A 23,441-nucleotide genomic window follows, 5' to 3' on the forward strand; every position below is an offset into this window, starting at 1 on the left:
TTTGTCATCATTGTCGTTGGCTCCATCTGAGATCTTAGGGTTTGTGGTGGCACTGGTGGTGCTGGTGGCGCTAATAGTTGGGGATCAGATGATGTCGACGGAGGATATCTAGGCGGTAGAAAAGGTGGCATGGCTGGCACACTATTAGACACGTCGTTCGCTAGCTTTTCCTGCATAAAGGAATTCATGTCCGTGACCATATTCTTCAACTAGTCTAGATCGGACTACTAGTGGATGACGGTCTCCTGGAGGCTCTTGATATTCACACCTCCACTGGCAGTAGACTTAATATTAGAGAATCATGGAGTAGTTGTGGTGGATTAATATCCCATGTTATGGATCTTCTCTCGCTTGTGGCCACCAACTGTCTGCATCTATATCTCATCCTTAGATATTAGTGGTGGCTCCTGTCGCACTATACAATCTAAGCCACATGCTTTTCCTAGACCTTAGCTAGCTAAATATCAACTCTATCTAAAATCGAATAAAATAGATGAAGATAGAGTTAAATAAACAAACAAATATAATTTATTGAGATATATTTGGATTTGTTAAACTCATAGAAGTGTCCTAAGACCGCTTCTCAATCCACTTCATATGATATTTCTTCCTCGTCTGTGTCCTTTGAAAGACCTCACTCCAACGAAGTTTGCGAGAATCCCTATCTTTTTTCCATAGGGTTTAGAATTTCAAGAAGTCATTATACTTGTTTCAACTTTATTAATAATAAAGAAAACAAATTAAGTTAACAACCTCCCGTGTGGATAGATCCACTGGTCTCAGATGCTCAACTGGCTAGGGCCTTAGCCCGAATTGCCCAATAAGCTACTGTGTTCCAATACTCCTTTAGATGGACAAGGATATCATCTGGATCCAGTCTGTAGGAGCACTCTTATTGTGGATGTCTGCTAGCATCTCCTAGAGGTGCTTGGCAGCTCTCACTTACCAAGCATTGTATATCTTCTGCTTCTCACTGTGGATGAAGTCAAAGTGGTCCTGCAATATCAAACGCAAATGAATCATATCAATATAAATTTATAATTTGATGTTAGAAAAATACTTAATTACCTTAAAAGGTTGCCACCAAAGATCATGGATGCCATCTAGAGCTACACTAAACTTGGGTATGAACCACCTATAGTGGTTCTTTAAAAACCCAATTAATTCCCTTTATCTTTTGTCTCGGGAGGTCCCACCTATCATTAAATAAACAATTTTCACTACAAATACATGTTATACTATAAAATTAATTAAACCCAAAAATATAAAACATACTAGTCACCTCCATCCAACACTAGCTTCTGTTTAATAGACTGTGTAGATAGGGCATCTCTTGAGGCTCCAACTGTTGAATGTGTTGACTGTGACTGTAGGTTAACTGATGCCTGTGGTTGGGGTGGTGTATGGGTCCTGGTTATGGTTGTGGCTGAGGCTGTGCTTGAGGCTGCGGCTACGAGTGTGGAGGTGTCTGATGTGTGCTACCTGCCTCTGAGGATAACCCAAGTCAAGTAAGATACCTGTATTTTCTTAGGCCACCCCCTACAACGACCACTAACCTGCCCATCCTCACCTCGCCTTCTATCCCCTGTCACTTGTCATGTCATCTAAAGCTGGTAAAAGTAAAACAAAATTAGACCAATAGTGCTTAATTCCTCCTACATTGTCCTTATAAGAAAAGTATATTTCGAATGATGTTCCAAAATTAGCAAATTATTGACAAAAATATTTTTAAAATTTGTTAATAATAAAAGGTTTAATTACTCGGTTGGTCCCTATAGTTTTGCGAAATTTTCAATTAAGTCTCTATACATTTTTTCCTTTTAACTAGGTTCCTACACCAATTTTTTTTTTCAATTAGGTCCCTCTTAGTAGTAATTGGCTTAATTGTATAGGAATCCAACTAAAAAAAAATTGGTGTAGAGACTCAAATAAAAAGAAAAAAAAAAGTGTAGGAACTCAATTGAAAAAAAAAATTTGGTACAAGGACCCAATTAAAAGGAAAAAAAGTATATGGACCTAATTAAAAATTTTGCGAAACTATAGGGACCAAAAAAGTAATTAAACCATAATAAAATATTCTCAAAATATTTAAAATACAAAAAAGTAACAAAAGAATACAATTTTAATAAGCAACAAATGACCTTAGATTTAGCAAATGACTTGTGTATTTAATTTGAAATTTTGAAAGAAAACTTGAATAAAAATACATGCAAAAAGCTAGATCAAAATTTTTTTCTCTAGATTTTTATTTTTAAAAATATTTATGGCATTGACAAAAAATTGAAAAAAAATATCAACATACCTAAAATAATTACATATTAAAAATAAAAATATCTAAATTTTAATCATATTTGAGAAAATCATAAAAAATTTAATATGTCAATACTTTTAGAAATATAAATTCAACGTCAGATATTTTTATTATATTTAAAATAGCTTTTAGAATATTTTTGTCATTATTAATTTTTAAATTTTTTGGTCAACTACTTAATAATTCAGAGATGCTTTTAGTGATTTACTCTTATAAAAATTAGATTTTTCTTTGAGTTCTGCTAGATGGCTCGAGTTAGAACCTTAACTTGGTTGAGAATGATGAATGAATGATATAATTTATTTTTGGGATCTCCCATATTTAGGATGAAATTCAATCAGGTCTAACTTAAATTGAGTGGTCATTCTAGGTCTTTGAGACATTTGACCAACAAATAGTTGGTTTAACTTTTTTATTTTTAGGTTTATTAATTAAAAATAAAGCTTAGTACATATTTTATCATACATTCAATTAGAATTTTATATTAAAGCTACTTCTTTTTTTTTAGTACAACACAAACACGATCACACACATTACATAGATTTATTTCTATTTTTGGATAAAGTTATATCCAAATTCAGATGTGGCTGCATTTCTTTTGTCAAACATACATACACACACATACACTCACTCATACACATACACACTAATTTACTATAGCCTAACTACTGTTGTGTATCAAACCTTCTATGGCACATAATCTCCTAGATGAACCAGGTCTCTCACCTCCAATCAAATATTGAAGTCACTTCTTAAGTCAAATTTTAACTGAACATTTATGAGGTTAGTTTCACTCCTATACCATTTTTTTAGTTGAATATACACAACACATATAAAAATAGAAAAAAAATGACATAGTAGCCTAAAAAATTCTAATCTACAATAGCCAAAAAATAAGCAAATTCATACTCTATTTTACTATGGCTCCTAAATAATGACTTTGTTTTAAGGTAATAATAGATAAGATAAAGTAGAGTTTAAACGCTACGTTAATCCTATCTGAATTTAAATTACTCAATTCAAACTCTACTCGCACCGTAACTCTCTCAACCTAACCATACTCAAGTTGATCACATAAAACAAATTCATTTCTATTCAAACATAATATTTGGTATATTCATATTTTATAATATCAAATACTATTTATATATTATTAATAAATTGAATTATTAGCTTAGTGACACTAAATAGTTATACAAAAGAGAGAAATCCGAGTTTAAATATCTACTTGTTTATCATATGTATGTATGTTCATTATATATAATATATTAAGAGTACGAGTTGGACTAATAGAGTTAGCCTAATACCTCAACTCAATTCTATCATTGCATGTCAGGTTGCCAACCCACTTCCATTGGGTGGGAGTAGGTTGGATACCTGCAAGTATAGGTATGGCTACCAACCCTAACTATTATTTTCAAAATCTTAAAAATAGAATATATTAAGAATAAAAATACAAATCAAATATACTCTAAATGCTTAAATACAATGGCGTAAGTTAAAAATTTCAATAAATTTTGGCAGAGTCTAAATAAAAGTGAATTGATAGTCCGCCATTAATATGTAAATTCTTAAGTGTCACTCACACACGCGCACACACACACGCACATGCACATGCACATGCACACGCACACAATTTATTTTAAAGTTTGATGTGTCCACACACACAATCTTAAAAATAGAATATATTAAGAATAAAAATACAAACTAAATATACTCTAAATGCTTAAATACAATGGCGTATGCTAAAATTTTCAATAAATTTTGACAAAGTCTAAATAAAAGTGAATTGATAGTCCGCCATTAATATGTAAATGCTTAAGTATCACTCACACACATGCACACACACTCAATTTATTTTAAAGTTTGATGTGTCCACACACACAGATCTATATATATATCCTAAATTATTTTAAAGTTTGATGTGTCTATGATTCTAAGTGTTAGTGTCTGTATTAGTATCTGGATTACCTCACAGGTTAAAGTTTAAAAGTATATTTAATTTGTTTCAAATGGTTCAACTAGTTTTGCAGATGATGTGATCGAAGCATCAGATGGAATTGTATATTTTAGTGTTGCAAGCACCAAGTTTGGTCTCCATAATTGGTATCTGGATGTGCTAGAAGCAAGGCCTAATGGACAACTTCTTATGTACAATCCATACACAAATGAAGTGGATATTGTCATAGATAAATTGCACTTTCCCAATGGAGTTGCACTTTCTAAAGATGAAGATTATCTTTTGGTTAGTGAAACTTGGAAGTAAGTATCTGTTTACATATATTTCTTTTTTTATCTCATAATATATCCAAAATTGGGTGTTATATAAGATATATAACATATATATATATATATATATATATATATATATATATATATATATATATATATATATATATATATATATATATATATATAATCAGATCAAGAGTCCTTAGATATTGGCTAAAAGGAGCAAACAAGGGCAAAACAGACATTTTCATTGAAAATCTTCCAGGTGGACCTGATAATATCAATCTAGCTCCTGATGGCTCTTTCTGGATTGCTTTGATTCGGGTAACATTGAATTTGGTAATAATTCAATCATGGTAAAAATAAATGAGGACAAAAAATGAGTATTATGTCTTGGAGTAAAAATAAGAGTGCATTGAACTTAGCCATGATATTTGAACTGGTAGAATAAAAATGAGTAGGAGAAAAATTGAAAGAAAAGAAAAAATATCTCTCAAAAGTGAAATAATCCACTCAAAAGTAGTCAAAATGTGTAGATAGATATATGTGACTCTCGCTTCAAAAGTGAAAGTGCCTACAAAAATGAACAATTTTCGGCCAATTAATATGATTGGAAGTATCTATAAAGTAATATAAAAATTTCTGGTCAAGAGAATGAAAAGGGGTGATGATTGTTTAGTGGGAGAGGTCCAAATAGCGTTTATTCAAGATAGACATTACATGTGAAATGGTAACATGGCTGAAGAAAGGCTCAGAATATTGTTGCAATAGATAACTCTTCTATAGAGTTTATTAATATTTGAGCTTATTAGTTTTTCCCCATGGATTTGAATAATGGGTCTCAATTTTCATGAGCAAAAACTCTTGCCATAATGAATTCATTCATTGGTTATTAGGGGCATCCCAAAAACTTCCGGGTCAAAATATGGTTTTCAAATTAAGTTCCAAAAAATTTATAAACAGATACAAATCTTTGTTCTCGTCCTCCATATTAAGATATACTATAAAGCCAATGGAAGTCCGATTCCCATATAGGGATTGGATAGTGAGTAATAACCCCAGTAGAGATTGATACGATTCAATTCTATATTTGTTTCAAGAGATATATTGATCACTTCTGATTCTTTTTTCATTGATTCTTTTTCCCCAATTCCGTTGCTACCGCGCGCTTTAAGCAATTGATCAGATCATGTAGATATCTTTTCAACACAACATAAGTCATCGAAAGGGTATCGAAGACTCACTTGAATTCCTTGTACTGCAGTACTAGTCAGTTATAGTATGTATAGTGAAGAAGACTATTTTACTTTGTATTTTTTCAACCCAATAAATTAGAGCAATATGATTATGTCATTATTTTATGTATGGATAATTCTTCAATATCTTTTTTAATTTGGAACAAAATAAGCAAAGACAGAGTGTTAGAGTATTTTTATTGATCGGTCATGTCATATAGGCCCGAACCATGAACAAAGAAAGGCATGAGATAAAAGGATACATAGAAATAGGTCAACATCTCTATTGGCAATTAGGGAGATTTCAAGTGCATGCCCAAGTACTTATAACTTCTTGGGTTGTAATTGCTATAAGTAATGCAACTAGGAATCTCATAGAGAGTTTGATCATGGCTTAGGATGAACACTGGCGGCTAAACATGATGAGCTATCTCGTAATAAACTCAGTTGTTACTGATAGTTTCTTCTCGGTCTCTTCTTGCATAATCCGAACTCAAAGAAGGAAGAGATAAGAGGGCCTTATGGAGAATGTACTTAGAAATATGATATCTTGGCAGTATTTCGAGTAACTTATCAACCTGGTGTTCCTTCAAAAGAAGCAGCTGCCATAAACGAAGGTATTCATGTGTGGATTGCGGCTCAAGATCAGCCTCATATACTCATGGTTTGGAAAGTTTCTATTTGCTCGATGAAAGTATCCTTTTTCTTTTATTGGTTTTGGTTGGTTCGATTTTTTCGATGCAAAGCGAAGAACCTTACCAGGGCTTAACATGTCACAAATCCTCTTGAAAGAGAGGTCTTTCTCGATCAATCCTTTTATCCCATCCCATTTTTCGAGAATCAGAAAGATCCTTTTCAATCAATTTTGAATTAGAAACAAAACAAGAGAACAATAGTTTGACAAAGGGTTGAAGTGGATTCTTCTTTTTTATCAATCAAAAGGATGAATCACTCTCGAAAAGAAATCTATTGATTCTCTTTCAATCAGTTGGATAGGACCGTAGGTGCGATGATTTACTTCACGGGCGAGGTCTCTGGTTCAAGTCTAGGATGGCCCAGTTGCGCCAAGGAAAAAAAATAAAAGACTGACTCTTTCATGCATGCTCCACTTGTCTCGGGGTTAGTTTTCTCAAACTAGTTTATTTTTTTAACATTAAACAGATATCTATGTTTAGCAAATTTTGAATTAAAGAACGGGTAATTGTGAAGTTAGACATCAGAAAAGCGTATGACACTATAATGTAGTTTTTTCTTGATCATGTACTAGAAAAAATAGGGTTTTGGACAATTTAAAGAGGATGAATACAAGGTCTTCTCAACATGGTGTTAATATCTTATATCGTAAATGGTTTTCCAACTGTGCCTTTTCTAATGAACAAGAGATTGAGACAAGGTGATCTAATTTCACCTTTTCTCTTTATATTGGTAGCGAAAGTGTTAAACCAAATATTGGGGTTGGCAAAGGAGAATGGAATCATCAAGAAATTGGAGGTAGAAAGAGACAAAATACCTTTGTCCCACTACTAATTTGCTGAAGACATCTTATTCTTTCCTCCGGAGAAAAGAATAGAACTATAGGAGAATCCTATTGTAATTTGGTCTTATGTCGGGATTGTAATAACCTATTAGAAGTCAACACTTTTTTTCTTTAGAGTTAACCCCAGAAAGGTTGCGACTTGGAGACCGGTGATAAATAAGATCGAGAATAAGTTAAGTAAGTGGACGGCGGGTTAACTGTCTAGAGCGGGAAGAATTACTATGATTAGAGTGGTGGTTAACAACCTCTCTTTACTATCTAAGTTTATTCAAACTCCCTAAAAATCTAATCTAATTTTTTCTGGGGGACAAAAAATAGAAGGAAAAGAATGCCAACTATAAAGAGGAGTGTGCTTCAAAGACCCAAGAACATGGTGGGTTGGGGTGAGTATATCATAATCAAGAATGTGACGTTATTGTTCAAATAATGGTAGCAATTTGAAAATGAGATAAATAACTTTGGAAAAAAATAATGGTATCCTATAATTTGGGTCAACTAAAAAAATAGGTAGTAGAAAATGGAATATCAAAGTCGAATGGACCGTGGAGGGATAGTGTTAAGGTGGTGAATGAAGACAACACTTTCAAGGAGATAGCAATAAGAGGGTTTAGAATGTGTGTTGGAAATGGAAACAAAATGAGATTTTGGGGGCATGTGTGGGTGGGAGAAAAGAGCCTAAAAGATGAATTTTCAACACTCTTCCATTTCAATAAAAAACTCTGAGCTGATTATAAACTGCAGCTTCTGTGATGGTCTTTCTTGAAATTGGAATCTCACATAGAAAAGATGTTTCTTTGAGTGGAAGTATAAATACTGTGAGAAATTACATACTACTTTACAGAATATTGTTTTAATGAAGATACAAAGGATGATAATTTGGATTTTTTCGGAAAACATATTGGTGCACGAAACTCCGGATCTCAGGAATGCTGCCATAGCCTATACCACGAAGGTTCTAATCTCAAGGATTCGAATGCTCTGTTATCAGGAGAGGTGAGTCAAATCCGTGGATCAGAGACCCAAGAGATTATACTCCAACTGTTGTCCAATGACTACGTTGAACATCATGTAGACCGCTTGTGGTTGTCAAGCACGCAGATCTTGGCTAAGCGAGTAACGAAGATAGTGGGTGATTGTCACGAGTCACCCCTTCATTCTGACTTAACTGAATTAAGTACGAGAGTATATCTAGGAGAAGAATTAAGCGTGATTTGAAAGAGAAACAATAGTACTTGCATTAATTCATGAAGAACAGCAGAGCTCCGCACCTTAATCTATGGGTGTAGAAACTCCACCGTTGGAAAATACATAAGAGAAAAAGGTCTAGGCATGGCCGAATGGCTAGCCTCCCAAATGTGAAAATGGCATAAGCCCCCTATTACAATAGTAAAAAGTGCTATTTATACTAAACTAGTGACTAGGGATTACAGAAAATAAGTAACTAAGTGCAGATAGTGCAGAAATCCACTTCCGGGGCCCACTTGGTGTGTATTTAGGCTGAGCTTTGAAGCTTTCACGTACATAGGCCATTCTTGGAGTTAAACACCAGCTTGGATGCCAGTTTGGGCGTTTAACTCCAGTTCTGGTGCCAGTTCCGGTGTTTAACACCAGAAAAGGGTCTTTGGTGGGCGTTTGAACGCCAGTTTGGACCGTCAAATCTCGAGCAAAGTATAGAAAATTATACATTCCTGGAAAGCCCAAGATGTCTAATTTCCAACGCAATTAAGAGCGCACCAATTCGGCTTCTATAGCTCCAGAAAATCCACTTCGAGTGCAGGAGGGTCAGAATCCAACAGCATCTGCAGTCCTTTCTCAGCCTCTGAATTAGACTTTTGCTCAGGTCCCTCAATTTCAGCCAGAAAATACCTGAAATTACAGAAAAATACACAAACTCATAGTAATGTCTAGAAATGTGATTTTTGCATAAAAACTAATAAAAATATATTAAAAAGTAACTAGAACATACTAAAAACTACCTAAAAACAATGCCAAAAAGCGTATAAATTATCCGCTCATCAAAATACCAAACTTAAATTATTGCTTGTCCCCAATCAACCAAAAACAAAATAGGATAAAAAGAAGAGAATATACAATAAATTTCAAAATATCAATGAAGCTTAGTTCTAATTAGATGAGCGGGACTAGTAGCTTTTTGCTTCTGAACAGTTTTGGCATCTCACTTTATCCTTTGAAGTTCAGAATGATTGGCATCCATAGGAACTCACAATTCAGATAGTGTTCTTGATTCTCCTAGTTTTGTATGTTAATTCTTGAACACAGCTACTTATGAGTCTTGGTTGTGACCCTAAGCCTTTTTTTTTCCAATATTACCACCAGATACATAAATGCCACAGATACATAACTGGGTGAACCTTTTCAGATTGTGACTCAGCTTTGCTAGAGTCCCCAGTTAGAGGTGCCCAGAGTTCTTAAGCACGATCTTTTTGCTTTGGATCACGACTTTAACCACTCAGTCTCAAGCTTTTCACTTGGACCTTCATGACACAAGCACATGGTTAGGGACAGCTTGATTTAGCTACTTAGGCCAGAATTTTATTCTTTTGGGCCCTCCTATCCACTGTTGCTCAAAGCCTTGGATTCTCTTTACCCTTGCCTTTTAGTTTAAAGGGTTACTGGCTTTTTTGCTCTTGCCTTTTGGTTTAAAGAGCTATTGGCTTTTTCTGCATGGTTTTTCTTTATCTTTATCTTTTGCCATTTTTTCGCAAGCTTTGTGTTTTTCACGGCTTTTTCTTGCTTCAAGAATCAATTTTATGATTTTTCAGATTATCAATAACATTTCTCCTTTTTCATTATTCTTTCAAGAGCCAACAATTTTAACATTCATAAACTTCACTATAAAAAAATATGCATTGTTCAAGCATTCATTCAGAGAACAAAAAGTATTGTCACCACATCAAAATAATTAAACTAATTTCAAGATAAAATTCAAAATTTATGTACTTCTTGTTCTTTTACAAATAGAAACATTTTTCATTTAAGAGAGGTGAAAGATTTATGGAACATTCATAGCTTTAAGACATAGACACTAAACACTAATGATCATGTAATAAAGACACAAATATAGACAAAACATAAAGCATAAAACCAAAAAAAAAGAAAAATAAGAACAAGAAAATTAAAGAACGGGTCCACTTTAGTGATGGCAGCTAGTTCTTCCTCTTGAAGATCCTATGGAGTGCTTGAGCTCCTCAATATCTCTTCCTTGCCTTTGTTGCTCCTCTCTCATGGCTCTTTGGTCCTCTCTAATTTCATGGAGGATAATGGAGTGCTTTTGGTGCTCCATCCTTAGTTGCTCCATATTGGAACTCAAATCTCCTAATGAGGTGTTGAGTTCCTCCCAATAGTTGTGTGGAGGAAAATGCATCCCTTGAGGCATCTTAGGGATTTCTTGATGAGGAACTTCCTCATGCTCTTGTTGAGGTCCATGAGTGGGCTCTCTTATTTGCTCCATCCTCTTTTTAGTGATGGGCTTGTCTGCTTTAATGGGGATGTCTTCCTTTATGATAATTTCAGCTGAATTGCATAGGAGACAGATGAGATGAGGAAAGGCTAACCTTGCCAAAGTGGAGGGCTTGTCAGCCACCTTATATAGTTCTAAAGGTATGATTTCATGAACATCCACTTCCTCTCCAATCATGATACTATGGATCATGATAACCCGATCCACGGTTACTTCGGACCGGTTGCTAGTAAGAATGATAGAGCGTTGGATGAACTCCAACCATCCTCTAGCCATGAGTTTGAGGTCATGCCTTCTCAGTTGAACTAGCTTGCCTTTGGAGTCTCTCTTCCATTGGGCTCCTTCCACACAGATGTCCATGAGGACTTGTTCCAACCTTTGATCAATGTTGACCCTTCTAGTGAAAGGATGATGATCTCCTTGCATCATTGGCAAGTTGAATGCCAACCTCATAGTTTCTGGACTGAAATCCAAGTATTTTCTCTGAACTACTGTGAGCCAATTCTTTGGGTTCGTGTTCATACTTTGATCATCGTTCTTAGTGATCCATGCATTAGCATAAAACTCTTGAACCATTAAGATTCCGACTTGTTGGATGGGGTTGGTGAGAACTTCCCAGCCTCTTCTTCGCACTTCACGTTGGATCTCCGGATATTCACTCTTTTTGAGCATGAAGGGGACCTCGGGGATCACCTTTTTCTTGGCCACAACTTCATAGAAGTGGTCTTGATGGACTTTTGATACGAATCTTTCCATCTCCCATGACTCAGAGATGGAAGCAACTCCCTTCCCTTTTCTCTTTCTAGAGGTTTCTCCGGCCTTAGGTGCCATTAATAGTTATGGAAAAACAAAAAAAAGCAGAGCTCTTTCCCACACCAAACTTAAAAGGTTTGCTCGTCCTCGAGCAAAAGAAGAAAGAAGGGAGTAGAAGAAGAAAAAATGGAGGAGATGGAAGTGTATGAGTGGTTCGGCCAAGGGGGGTGAAGAAGTGTTTGTGATGTGTGAAATTGAGGGTGTTAAGGAGGAGTATTTATAGGGTAAGGGAGATAGGGAATCCGTGTGAGAATGGGTGGGTTTGGGAGGGAAATGTTTTGAATTTGAATGGTGAGGTAGGTGGGGTTTTATGAGGGATTTTTTGGGGAAGAGTGGATGGATGTGAGTGGTGGAGAGATTGTAGGGAAGATGGTAGGATTTGATAGGTGAACGGTGTTTGGGAAAGAGTGTTATAGAAAGGTGTGAAGAGGAGAGAGAGTGAGTTGGGGTAGGTGGGGATCCTGTGGGATCCACAGATCCTGAGGTGTCAAGGATTTCTCATCCCTGCACCTTTCTGGCGTTTAAATGCCCTCTGTGTGCCATTTTTGGCGTTTAACACCAGCTCTGCTACCTTTCCTGGCGTTAAACGCCAGTCTGGCTGCCTTTTCTGGCGTTTAATGCCCAGAATGCTGCTAGACTGGGCGTTAAATGCCCATTCTGCTATCCTTACTAGCGTTTAATGCCAGCCAGGCACCAGACACCCTTTTCTAGCGTTAAATGCCAGTCTGTCTATCCATTCTGGCGTTTAATGCCTAGAATGCTGCCATTTTGGGCGTTAAACGCCCATTTTGCTATCCTTACTGGCATTTAAACGCCAGTAAGCTCGTCCTCCAAGGTGTGCTATTTTTGATGTTGTTTTTTATTCATATTTTAATTCTGCAGCTGTTTTTGTGACTCCACATGATCTTCAACCTAAAGAAAACATAAACTAACAATAGAAAATAAAATGAACAATTAATTAACATAGATAAATAAAATTGGGTTGCCTCCCAATAAACGCTTCTTTAATGTCAATAGCTTGACAGGAAGCTCTTACAGAGCTTCACAGATGCTCGGAGCAGGATTGTGGGGGCTCTGCTTGACTCTGTATGGAGAGAATTAGATGAAGCTTTTCATGCTTCTTCTCCATGTTTACAGAAGAAGATCCTTGAGCCTTAAACACAAGGTAGTCCTCATTCAATTGAAGGATTAACTCTCCTCTGTCCACATCAATCACAGCCCTTGCTGTGGCTAGGAAGGGTCTTCCAAGGATGACAGATTCATCCTCATCCTTCCTAGTGTCTAAGATTATGAAGTCAGCAGTGATGTAGAGGCCTTCAACTTTCATTAAGACATCCTCTACAAGTCCATAAGCCTTTTTCATTGATTTGTCTGCCATCTCTAATGAGATTATTGTAACTTGTACCTCAAAGATTCCTAATTTCTCCATTACAGAGAGTGGCATAAGGTTTATACCTGACTCCAGGTCACATAGAGCCTTCTCAAAGGTCATAGTGCCTATAGTACAAGATATTAAGAACCTTCCAGGATCTTTTCTTCTGAGGTATTTTCAGCTGAACCAAGGTATTCAGTTCATTGATGAGCAATAGATGTTCATCCTCCCAGGTCTCATTACCAAATAACTTGGTATTCATCTTTATGATTGCTCCTAGGTATGGTGCAACTTGCTCTTCAACAATATCTTCATCTTCTTCAGAGGAAAAATACTCATCAGAGCTCATGAATGGTAATAGGAAGTTCAGTGGAATCTCTATGGTCTCTATATGAGGCTCAGATTCATTTGGTTCCTCATTAGGGACTTCCTTATTGGCTAGTGGATGTCCATTGAGGTCTTCCTGACTCGAGATCACTACCTCTTCCTCCTCTATAGGTTCGGCCATTTTGGTTATATTAATGGCCTTGCACTCTCTCTTTGGATTCTCTTCTGTATTGCTTAGGAGAGTACTAGGAGAATTTTCAATAACTCTTTTACTTAGCTGACCCACTTGTGCCTCCAAATTTCTGATGGAGGACCTTGTCTTAGTCATGAAACTGAAAGTGGCCTTAGATAGATCAAAGACTATGTTTGCTAAGCCAGAGGGGCTCTGCTCGAAATTCTCTGTCTGTTGCTGAGAAGATGATGAAAAAGACTTGCTATTGCCAAACCTATGTTTCCCACCATTATTATTATTGAAGCGTTGTTGAGGCTTCTATTGATCCTTCCATGAGAAATTTGGATGATTTCTCCATGAAGGATTATAGGTGTTTCCATAGGGTTCTCTCATGTAATTCACATCTTCCATTGCAAGATTCTCAGGGTCATAAGCTTCTCCTTCAGAGGAGGCTTCTTTAGTACTGCCGGATGCAGCTTGCAATCCAGTCAGATTTTAAGAAATTATATTGACTTGCTGAGTCAATATTTTGTTCTGAGCTAATATGGCATTCAGAGTATCAATTTCAAGAACTCCTTTCTTCTGAGTCGTCCCATTATTCACATGATTTCTTTCAGAAGTGTATATGAACTGGTCATTTGCAACCATCTCAATGAGTTCTTGGGCTTCTGTAGGTGTTTTTAGATGAAGAGATCCACCAGCAGAATGGTCCAATGACATCTTGGACAATTCAGACAGACCATCATAGAATATACATATGATGCTCCATTTTGGAAGCATGTCAAAATGACACTTTTTGGTTAATTGCTTGTATATTTTCCAAGTTTCATAGAGAGATTTACCTTCCTTCTATCTGAAGGTTTGGACTTCCACTCTAAGCTTGCTCATCTTTTGAGGTGGAAAGAATTTGGTCAAGAAAGCATTGACCAACTTGTCCTAAGAGTTCAGGCTTTCTCTAGGTTGTGAGTCCAACCATATCCTAGCTCTGTCTCTTATAGCAAAGGGGAAAAGCATAAGTCTGTAGACCTCAGGATCAACCCCATTAGTCTTAACAGTATCACAGATCTGCAAGAATTCAGCTAAGAACTAATGAGGATCTTCCGATGGAACTCCATGAAACCTGCAATTCTGGTGCATTAGAGAAACTAATTGAGGCTTAAGCTCAAAGTTGTTTTCTCCAATGGCAGGAATTGAGATGCTTCTTCCATAGAAGTTGGAAGTTGGTGCAGTATAGTCACCAAGCATCTTCTTTGCATCTCTAGCATTGTTGTTGGGTTCGGCTACCATGTCTGCTTCTTTTTCAAAATTTTATGTAAGGTCCTCTCTGGAGTGTTCTGCTTTAGGTTCTCTTAGCTTCCTCTTCAGAGTCCTTTCAGGTTCAGGATCAGCCTCAACAAGAATGTTCTTATCCTTGTTCCTATTCATATGAAAAAGAAGAAAACAAAGGGAGTAGTGGAATCCTCTATGTCACAGTATAGAGATTCCTTTATATGAGTATAAGAATAGAAGAATAGAAGAATGAGAAGAGAGAGGAGATGAAGAATTCGAACACAGAGAGAGAGAGAGGGGTTCGAATTATGAGTAGAAGAGAAGTGTTAATAATTAAATAGAAGGAGATGAGAGAGGGAGTATTCGAATTTTAAAAGAGAAAAATATTTTTGTTTTTATTTAATTAATTAAGTTAGTTTCGAAAATATTAAAAGAAATAAAATAAAATTAGAATTTAAAATAATTAGTTAATTAAAAAGAATTTTGAAAAAGTGGTGGGTGATTTTCGAAAATTGGAAGTGGAGAAGTGGTTAGGTGGTTTTGAAAAAGATAAGAAATCGTGATTAGTTTAAAAAGATTTGAAAATAATTTTGAAAAGATAAGAAGTTAGAAAAAGATTTTGAAATTTAAATTTTAAAAAGATATGATTGAAATTTATTTTGAAAAAGAATTGAAAAAGAAATTAAAAAGGTTTGATTTTTAAAATTAGAGTTGATGACTTGACTAATAAGAAACTAAAAGATATGATTCTAGAATTTAACAAGAAAGTAACAAACTTGAAATTTTTGAATCAAATCATTAATTGTTAGCAAGGATTTTCGAAAATATGAAATAAGATTAAGAAAAGATTTTTGAAAAATTAGTTTGAAAATTTTCAAAAACATTAAAAGAAAAATGAAAAAGATAAGATAGAAAGATATGATTGATGAAAGATGATATGAAAAAGATAAGATTTTAAAATTTAAAAGGGATGAAAAAGATAGCCATTTAAAATTATGAATTAAAACATGAAAATTTGAAAAAAAAATCGAATTGGAAACAAAATTACCTCCCTTGTATCATCCTGCCGTTAAACGCCCAGAATGCTATCCACTCTGGCGTTTAACACCCAGAATGCTATCCATTCTGGCGTTTAACGCCCACTTGACTGCCTCTCTGGGCGTTTAACGCCAGGAATCCTTCTTTACTGGGTGTTTTTCTAAACACCCAGAATGCTACCAATTCTGGCGTTTAACGTCCAGAATGATATCTTTACTGGCGTTAAACGCCCAGAATGATAGCCATTCTGGCGTTTAACACCCAAAAATGTCTCTTTACTGGCGTTTTAACACCAATGAGATCTTTTTCTTTATGATTCCTCTGCTTTATGTTCTGATCCTTATTTCTCTGTATTATTTACTGAAAAGATATATATTTATTCTTTTTTTGAATTTGAAATTTTGACTTGACTAACAAGAAATAATTAAATTTTAAAACTTTTTTGACCAAGTCAACTCAATTTTGAAAATTATGAGAAGAAAAAGGAGAAGATATTTTTTTTACTTTTGAATTTTTAATGAGGAGAGAGAAAAATAACAAAATGAAACAAAACATAAAAATTTAAGATCAAAACAGATAATGCATGCAAGAACACTTTGAATGTCAAGATGAACACCAAGAACACTTTGAAGATCATGATGAACATCAAGAACATATTTTTGAAAAAATTTTAAGAAAAGAAAGACATGCAAAACACCAAACTTAAAAATTTTTAATGTTTAGACACCATGAATTCGAAAATGCACAAGAAAAACAAGAAAAGACACAAAACAAGAAATTTAAAGATCAAACAAGGAAAATCATCAAGAACAACTTGAAGATCAAAGAAGAACACAATGCATGAATTTTCGAAAATCTAAGAAAAATTAAAAACATGCAGTTGACACCAAACTTAAAATTTGACACTAGACTCAAACAAGAGACACAATTTTTTTTGGTTTTTCCGATTTTATTAATTTTTTTCGAAAACTTTTTTGAAAAGAAAACAAAGGTTGAAACAAGAAAAAAGGTTACCTAATCTAAGCAACAAGATGAACCGTCAGTTGTCCAAACTCGAACAATCTTCGGCAACGGCGCCAAAAACTTGGTGCGCGTAATTGCAATCACACTTTTGCAACTCCGCACAACTAACCAGCAAGTACACTGGGTCGTCCAAGTAATAAAACCTTATGCGAGTAAGGGTCGATCCCACAGAAATTGTCGGCTTGAAGCAAGCTATGGTCATCTTGTAAATCTTAGTCAGGCAGACTCAAATGGTTATGAGGTTTTGATAATTAAAAGATAAATAAAATATGAAGTAAAATAAAGATACTTATGTAATTCATTAGTGGGAATTTCAGATAAGCGTTTGGAGATGCTTTGTTGCTTCTGAACCTCTGCTTTCCTATTGTCTTCATCCAATCATGCGTGCTCCCTTCCATGGCAAGCTGTCTATTGGTGGATCACCATTGTCAATGGCTACCATCCGTCCTCTCAGTGAAAATGGTCCAGGTACGGTTTTTGCACGGCTAATCATCTGTCGGTTCTCACTTGTGTCGGAATAGGATCTCTTTATCCTTTTGCACACTGTCACTGCGCCCAACATTCGTGAGTTTGATGCTGGTCACAGTCATCCCATCCCAGATCCTACTCGAAATACCACAGACAAGGTTTAGACTTTCTAGATCTCAATAATGCTGCCAACTGGTTCTAGCCTATACCACGAAGGTTCTAATCTCACGGATTTGAATGCTCTATTGTCAGGAGAGGCGAGTCAAATCCGTGGATCAGAGACCCAAGAGATTATACTTCGGCTGTCGTCCAATGACTACGTTGAACATCATGTAGACCGCTTGTGGTTGTCAGGCACACGAATCTTGGCTAAGCGAGTAACGAAGATAGTGGGTGATTGTCACAGGTCACCCCTTCATTCTGACTTAACTGAATTAAGTACGAGAGTATATCTTGGAAAAGAAGTAAGCATGAATTGAAAGAGAAATAACAGTACTTGCATTAATTCATGAAGAACAGTAGAGCTCTGCACCTTAATCTATGAGGTGTAGAAACTCCACCGTTGGAAAATACATAAGAGAAAAAGGTCTAGGCATGGCCGAATGGCCAACCTCCTAAATGTGAAAAATGGCATAAGCCCCCTAATACAATAGTAAAAAGTGCTATTTATACTAAACTAGTGACTAGGGATTACAAAAAATAAGTAACTAAGTGCAGATAGTGCAGAAATCCACTTCCGGGACCCACTTGGTGTGTATTTGGGCTGAGCTTTGAAACTTTCACGTGCATAGGCCATTCTTGGAGTTAAACGCTAGCTTGGATGCCAGTTTGTGCGTTTAACTGCAGTTCTGGTGCCAGTTCCGGCGTTTAACGCCAGAAAAGGGTCTTTGGTGGGCGTTTGGATGCCAGTTTGGACCGTCGAATCTCGAGCAAAGTATGAACTATTATAAATTGCTTGAAAGCCCAAGATGTGTAGTTTCCAATGCAATTAAAAGCGCGCCAATTGGGTATCTGTAGCTCCAGAAAATCCACTTCGAGTGCAGGAGGGTCAGAATCCAACAACATCTGCAATCCTTTCTCAACCTCTGAATCAAACATTTGTTCAGATCCCTCAATTTCAGCCAGAAAATACCTAAAATTACAGAAAAACACACAAACTCATAGTAAAGTTCAGAAATGTGATTTTTGCATAAAAACTAATAAAAATATATTAAAAAGTAACTAGAACATACTAAAAACTACCTAAAAACAATGCCAAAAAACGTATAAATTATCCGTTCATCACATATGCTTCTCATAAAATCATTGATATAGATGTTTCTCAGTAAAATCATTGATAAGTACATTTGTGTGGGCAAAGCTAGGTGTGGCGGAATCAAAGTTTTTTTTTTTTTTTTGACAATATTTAAGAGGGATGGTTCCACCTAGAGTTGAGATGATAGGATAGTTTGCTTACTTTGCAAACTAAATACAAATGTAAAGTCTGCAAGGATAAACATCATTCATAATGTGAATCTAATTGTATCCTTTGTAATGTTTGTGTCAAGGATAACAATCATTTGTTTGTTCATTGTAATTTCATTAATAAATTGTAGTGTTTAGTCCTATGTATAGGGGTTTGACGCGGTAAACCCGAAGGGTATTAGGGAGTTTTTGAAGTTTGGTATGATAACATAAAGACTAGTTATATGTACTAGAAAATGGGTTAACTTGTTTTTTGCAATCATATGGGTGACATAGAACATTAGGAATTGTAGAGTCTTTGATAATAAAGAAACTCTAGTAGAAGAGGTTTGGAAGGAGATATTAAGTCATTAGAAAGACTGAAAAAGATATCATAAGCATGATGTTGTTTGTAAAAGTAAACAGATTGGCAGACCACAAATAATAATTGAACTACCTCAAGGGATGCACAAAAGACAATGGTGGCTATGTGTTGAATTTATTCGAGAAAAATAACGATTTTCATTGGTGGATATGTTCTTGATGATAATATAATAAGTGGCTGGTATTCTAACTGAAATGGTAGATGTAAGAAATAGGTTTATAGCAGTGGTGCGTGGAGTGGAAGTATCCGTTTAATTTGTCCTAGGAGAATCCTTGGGAATTCCAAATGAGCTAATGATTAGAACATATGAGGAAAGCATTATCAAATGGTAAAATGAAGACAAAAAGTGAAATTATACACAATATTTTGAAAGAAACAGATTCAGATATCTAATGCAAGAGGTGAGAAAAGTAGAGTTTATTTTGACAAATTCAATAGAATTCTCTTTCCTAGAGAAACAGTGACAATAAACAAAATCGTAGGATGATTATGGTGTGATTTAGTGTAATTAGTGTTGAAAATTTTGTTGGGTGTAATTTACAAATATTCGTCGGTGCCAGTGCTACCAACTGTCTTGATGGCAATAGCAAAGGGACAATTCAGTAGTTTCGATGGTTTGTGGTGGAGTCTTCTTCCTTTAGTGATAAAGTGATAATAGTAGGAAGAAAAATACTAGTAGGACAGTGCATCACAAGTTCTTTTTTCTTTTGAAGTAACCTTAAGGGTTAAAACTCTTCAAGAGTTATAAAAAAAATGTGTAGATAAATAAGAATTAATTTAATTTCAATGTTTTTATAGCCAAAAAATCAATTTAATCTTTAGATTTTAAAATATTGATTTGATTTCTAAATTTTATAAGGTTAGCTCTTTTAAATTTATCTAGTCAACATTGTTAACAGAATGCTAATATTTAATTGCCTCCTTTTCGTTGTATATAGCCATGCATATTTTTATGGCATTTTTTTATTTTAAACAGTAATGCTACATAACCAGTAAAAATTTACAGTCATTTTTATAAATATTTGTCCATAAAAACATATAGTTTGCATCTATAATTAATTAAGTTTGCGCACATAAGTCAACACGATTTGAATCTAAATTTATCAAAGTTTACACAAATAAATCAATAAAGTTTATTTGTTGAAGATAATTTGATATTCGTATGGACCAAATATTTGTCAAAATTGACAAAAAAATGCTGATTCCAAGAATTTCTAATATTTAATTGGCCTTCTCTCTTGTATGGCGTGGACTTGAATCACCTTTTTATTAAAGTATTTTTTTCTAAAACAAAGGTAGAAAGATCAATCCAATATCATGTCGATTAAAAGATAGAAAGATGATAAAATCTTTTGCAAATGAACTTTGTTTATAATTTTATAGATTTGTTACTGTATATTTTTTTTAATAAGAGTATCAATACTTTGGTCTAGTCAATATAGTTTAAATTCATTTTTAAGATTTTTAAAATTTTAAAAATAACTAAGTTTAGTTAATAAGACTTGTAACAACTTTTCAACTACATACATATTGATGGATATGTCTAAAATGAACACAATAATTATGTGTTTATTGGATGCGCCACATTTATATAGACCATTAGATTTGATTAGATGAAAATCAAAGCCTAATATAAAAGAAGAGTATTGATAGACTTTAATAAATACAAAATATCTTAGTACATAAATAAATACTTTAAATGGCAATACTTTAATACACAATATTTTAAATGGCAATAAAATTTTTTATTTTTAAATAATTAAATATAAAATATATAAACACAAAAATATGAGTATTTTTATTCAATAAGATTAATTATTATACAAGAAGTTTTTATAATATTAAAAATTATATTAAAATAAAATTTTAAACTGTAACATAAAAAAATAAAATAATTAAAATTTTATTTTATATTACTTGACAAATAATTAGATTATTATATTCAAAATTATTAATTAACTAATTTTGTTAAAGATATTATCATATAAAATAATTTTTCATCAAAATATTTTAAAAATATAATTTATTTAAAATATTATATATAATACATGAAAATATTAACCGTTTTTATTTTTTTCAATTTTTTTAAAAAAGTAGAATAAAAATAATATAATTCTAAATACATGCCTATCACATTATATATTTACTTATATTAGTAAGACCTAAACTAATCAAACTTACGTAATTAAAAATATAAAACATATAAATACAAAAAAATAAATATTTTTTATTTATTAAAATTAACTTTAAAGTTTCATATATATAATATTTAAAAATATATATTTATAATAAGGTATTTTTTATTTTTATTATTTCCATGTATTTTCTTATTGTTTTAGTTAAATTTTTTATCCTCTAACTCGACCAAATATATATATATATATATATATATATATATATATATATATATATATATATATATATGAAAAATTAGTGTACAAATGTCATAATATTTTTAAAATATTTTTATTTTTTTTGTATTTATATATTTTATATTTTTAATTACATAAGTTTGATTAGTTTAGGTTTTATTAATATAAGTAAATATGTAATATGATAAGTATATCTTTAGAATTTTATTATTTATTCTGTTTTTTTAATTAAAAAATAAAAAAGTTAATATTTTCATGTATTATAAATAATATTTTAAATAAATTATATTTTTAAAATATTTTGATGAAAAATTATATTATATAATATCTTTAATAAAATTAGCTAGTTAATAAATTTTGAATATAATAATTTAATTATTTGTCAAGTAATATAAAATAAAATTTTAATTATTTTATATTTTTATGTTACAGTTTAAAATTTTATTTTAATATAATTTTTTAATATCATAAAAAAATTTTACATAATAATTAAATTTATTGAATAAAGAATACTCATATTTTTGTATTTATATGTTTTATATTTAATTATTTAAGATGAAAAGATCCTGTTATCATTTAAAGTATTGTCATTTAAAGTATTTATTTATGTACTAAGAAATTTTGTATTTATTAGAGTCCTTCAACATTCTTTTTTCATATTAGCTTTTAATTTTCATCTAATCAAATCTAATAGTTTATATAAATATGGCGCATCTAATAAACACATTATTATTGTGCGGTTTTAGACGTACCTCATATTGATATTTTATACTTTTAAAGGATATCGTGATAATTCCCATAATTTTAATCATTAAATTCATCCACGAACTGATTTGATTAACAAAGTGAAAGATTATGATAAAACCTTTAAGGTGGTATTAAATTGGTTGTCTCTTATGTTGTTCAGCAAACTATCGAAGGATTGGAGTTTGTGCACAAATACAAGGTCATTAAGCGCATGTTGGCTACATTTCCAAGGCTATATAAAGTGATCAATGGTGCAACCAAGAAGGCAATGATCGTAAAAGTGAGAACTGATGGCAACATAATCAAAATGTTTAGTGATAACAATGGAAAAGTAATGAATTTCGTGACGTCAGCTTTAGAGTTTGAGGATCACGTTTATTTGGGTAGTCTTAATTCCAACTTTGTTGGAAAACTACCACTGCATAGTGATTAGAAATTTAAGCCATCCTCCAATAAATTAAAGGGCGTATATGTTTCAATATTGTGTAAGAAATAAACAGTAACAATAATATCTTCAATGTGCCAATGTATGTGATTGCTTATGCCCCAAATATATTATAATTATGGAGTGTTAATATCCCCGGCCGGTTGAATGTGAAGGGTGGAAATGTAAAATACAACAGTAATAACTAATGTTCAAAAGAGATGCACATGGAATAAAATGTGCCACCTTAAATACTTGATACTCGAATATAATGCGTTGCAAAATAATACTAATTTAGATTCTCATGTAATGTATACAAAATTTCTATTTAATTTATATATTTTTTTATAATTTTTAGCAAATGAATATTGTCATTCCTATTTTGATAATATCACTCCTTTATTTTTTACAAGTTCATACAAATATATAATGTAAAAAAAATCATGTTTGAAAAGACATTGTCATTTTTTTAAAATTTTTTTTTACTAACTTATTTAATTTGTATAAACTCTATTATTTAATATATATATATATATATATATATATATATATATATATTACATTTTTGTATAAATATTCTTCGATAACTACTAGAAAGATATAAATCCATTTTACAATATATAATTAATAAAAATCAACACGTCGCAATATTGCAATACAATAGTATGATTATAATAGAATGAGTAAAATAGGAGTGTTTAATGTAAAGTTTGAACGTCAAATGTGATGTGTAATTCACCAATGGAGTAACTCGGAACATTGCCTTCTTTAAATTTATGAGTTGTGATTGGT

At 33.1% G+C, this 23,441-nt stretch overlaps 1 protein-coding gene across 6 annotated transcripts in view; it reads left to right on the top strand.

Annotated features, from left to right (window-relative positions):
- LOC112790526 (uncharacterized) overlaps positions 1–22,916 on the top strand; it is a 40,586-nt gene extending 17,670 nt beyond the window's left edge. For 2 of the 6 annotated variants that reach the window (XM_072232953.1, XM_025832970.3), the window contains exons 4-6: positions 4,337–4,573; positions 4,735–4,882; positions 22,386–22,916. In XM_072232953.1, the coding sequence (XP_072089054.1) occupies positions 4,337–4,573; positions 4,735–4,882; positions 22,386–22,658 (658 nt within the window). In that variant the 3' untranslated portion in view covers positions 22,659–22,916. The remainder of the gene's footprint in view (positions 1–4,336; positions 4,574–4,734; positions 4,883–22,385) is intronic. The other 4 variants (XM_025832971.3, XM_072232954.1, XM_072232956.1 and 1 more) reach the window with 2 other exon arrangements.
- The last annotated feature ends 525 nt before the right edge of the window (positions 22,917–23,441 follow it).

The sequence above is a fragment of the Arachis hypogaea genome, chromosome 3 (assembly GCF_003086295.3).
Source record: "Arachis hypogaea cultivar Tifrunner chromosome 3, arahy.Tifrunner.gnm2.J5K5, whole genome shotgun sequence".
NCBI lineage: Eukaryota > Viridiplantae > Streptophyta > Magnoliopsida > Fabales > Fabaceae > Arachis > Arachis hypogaea.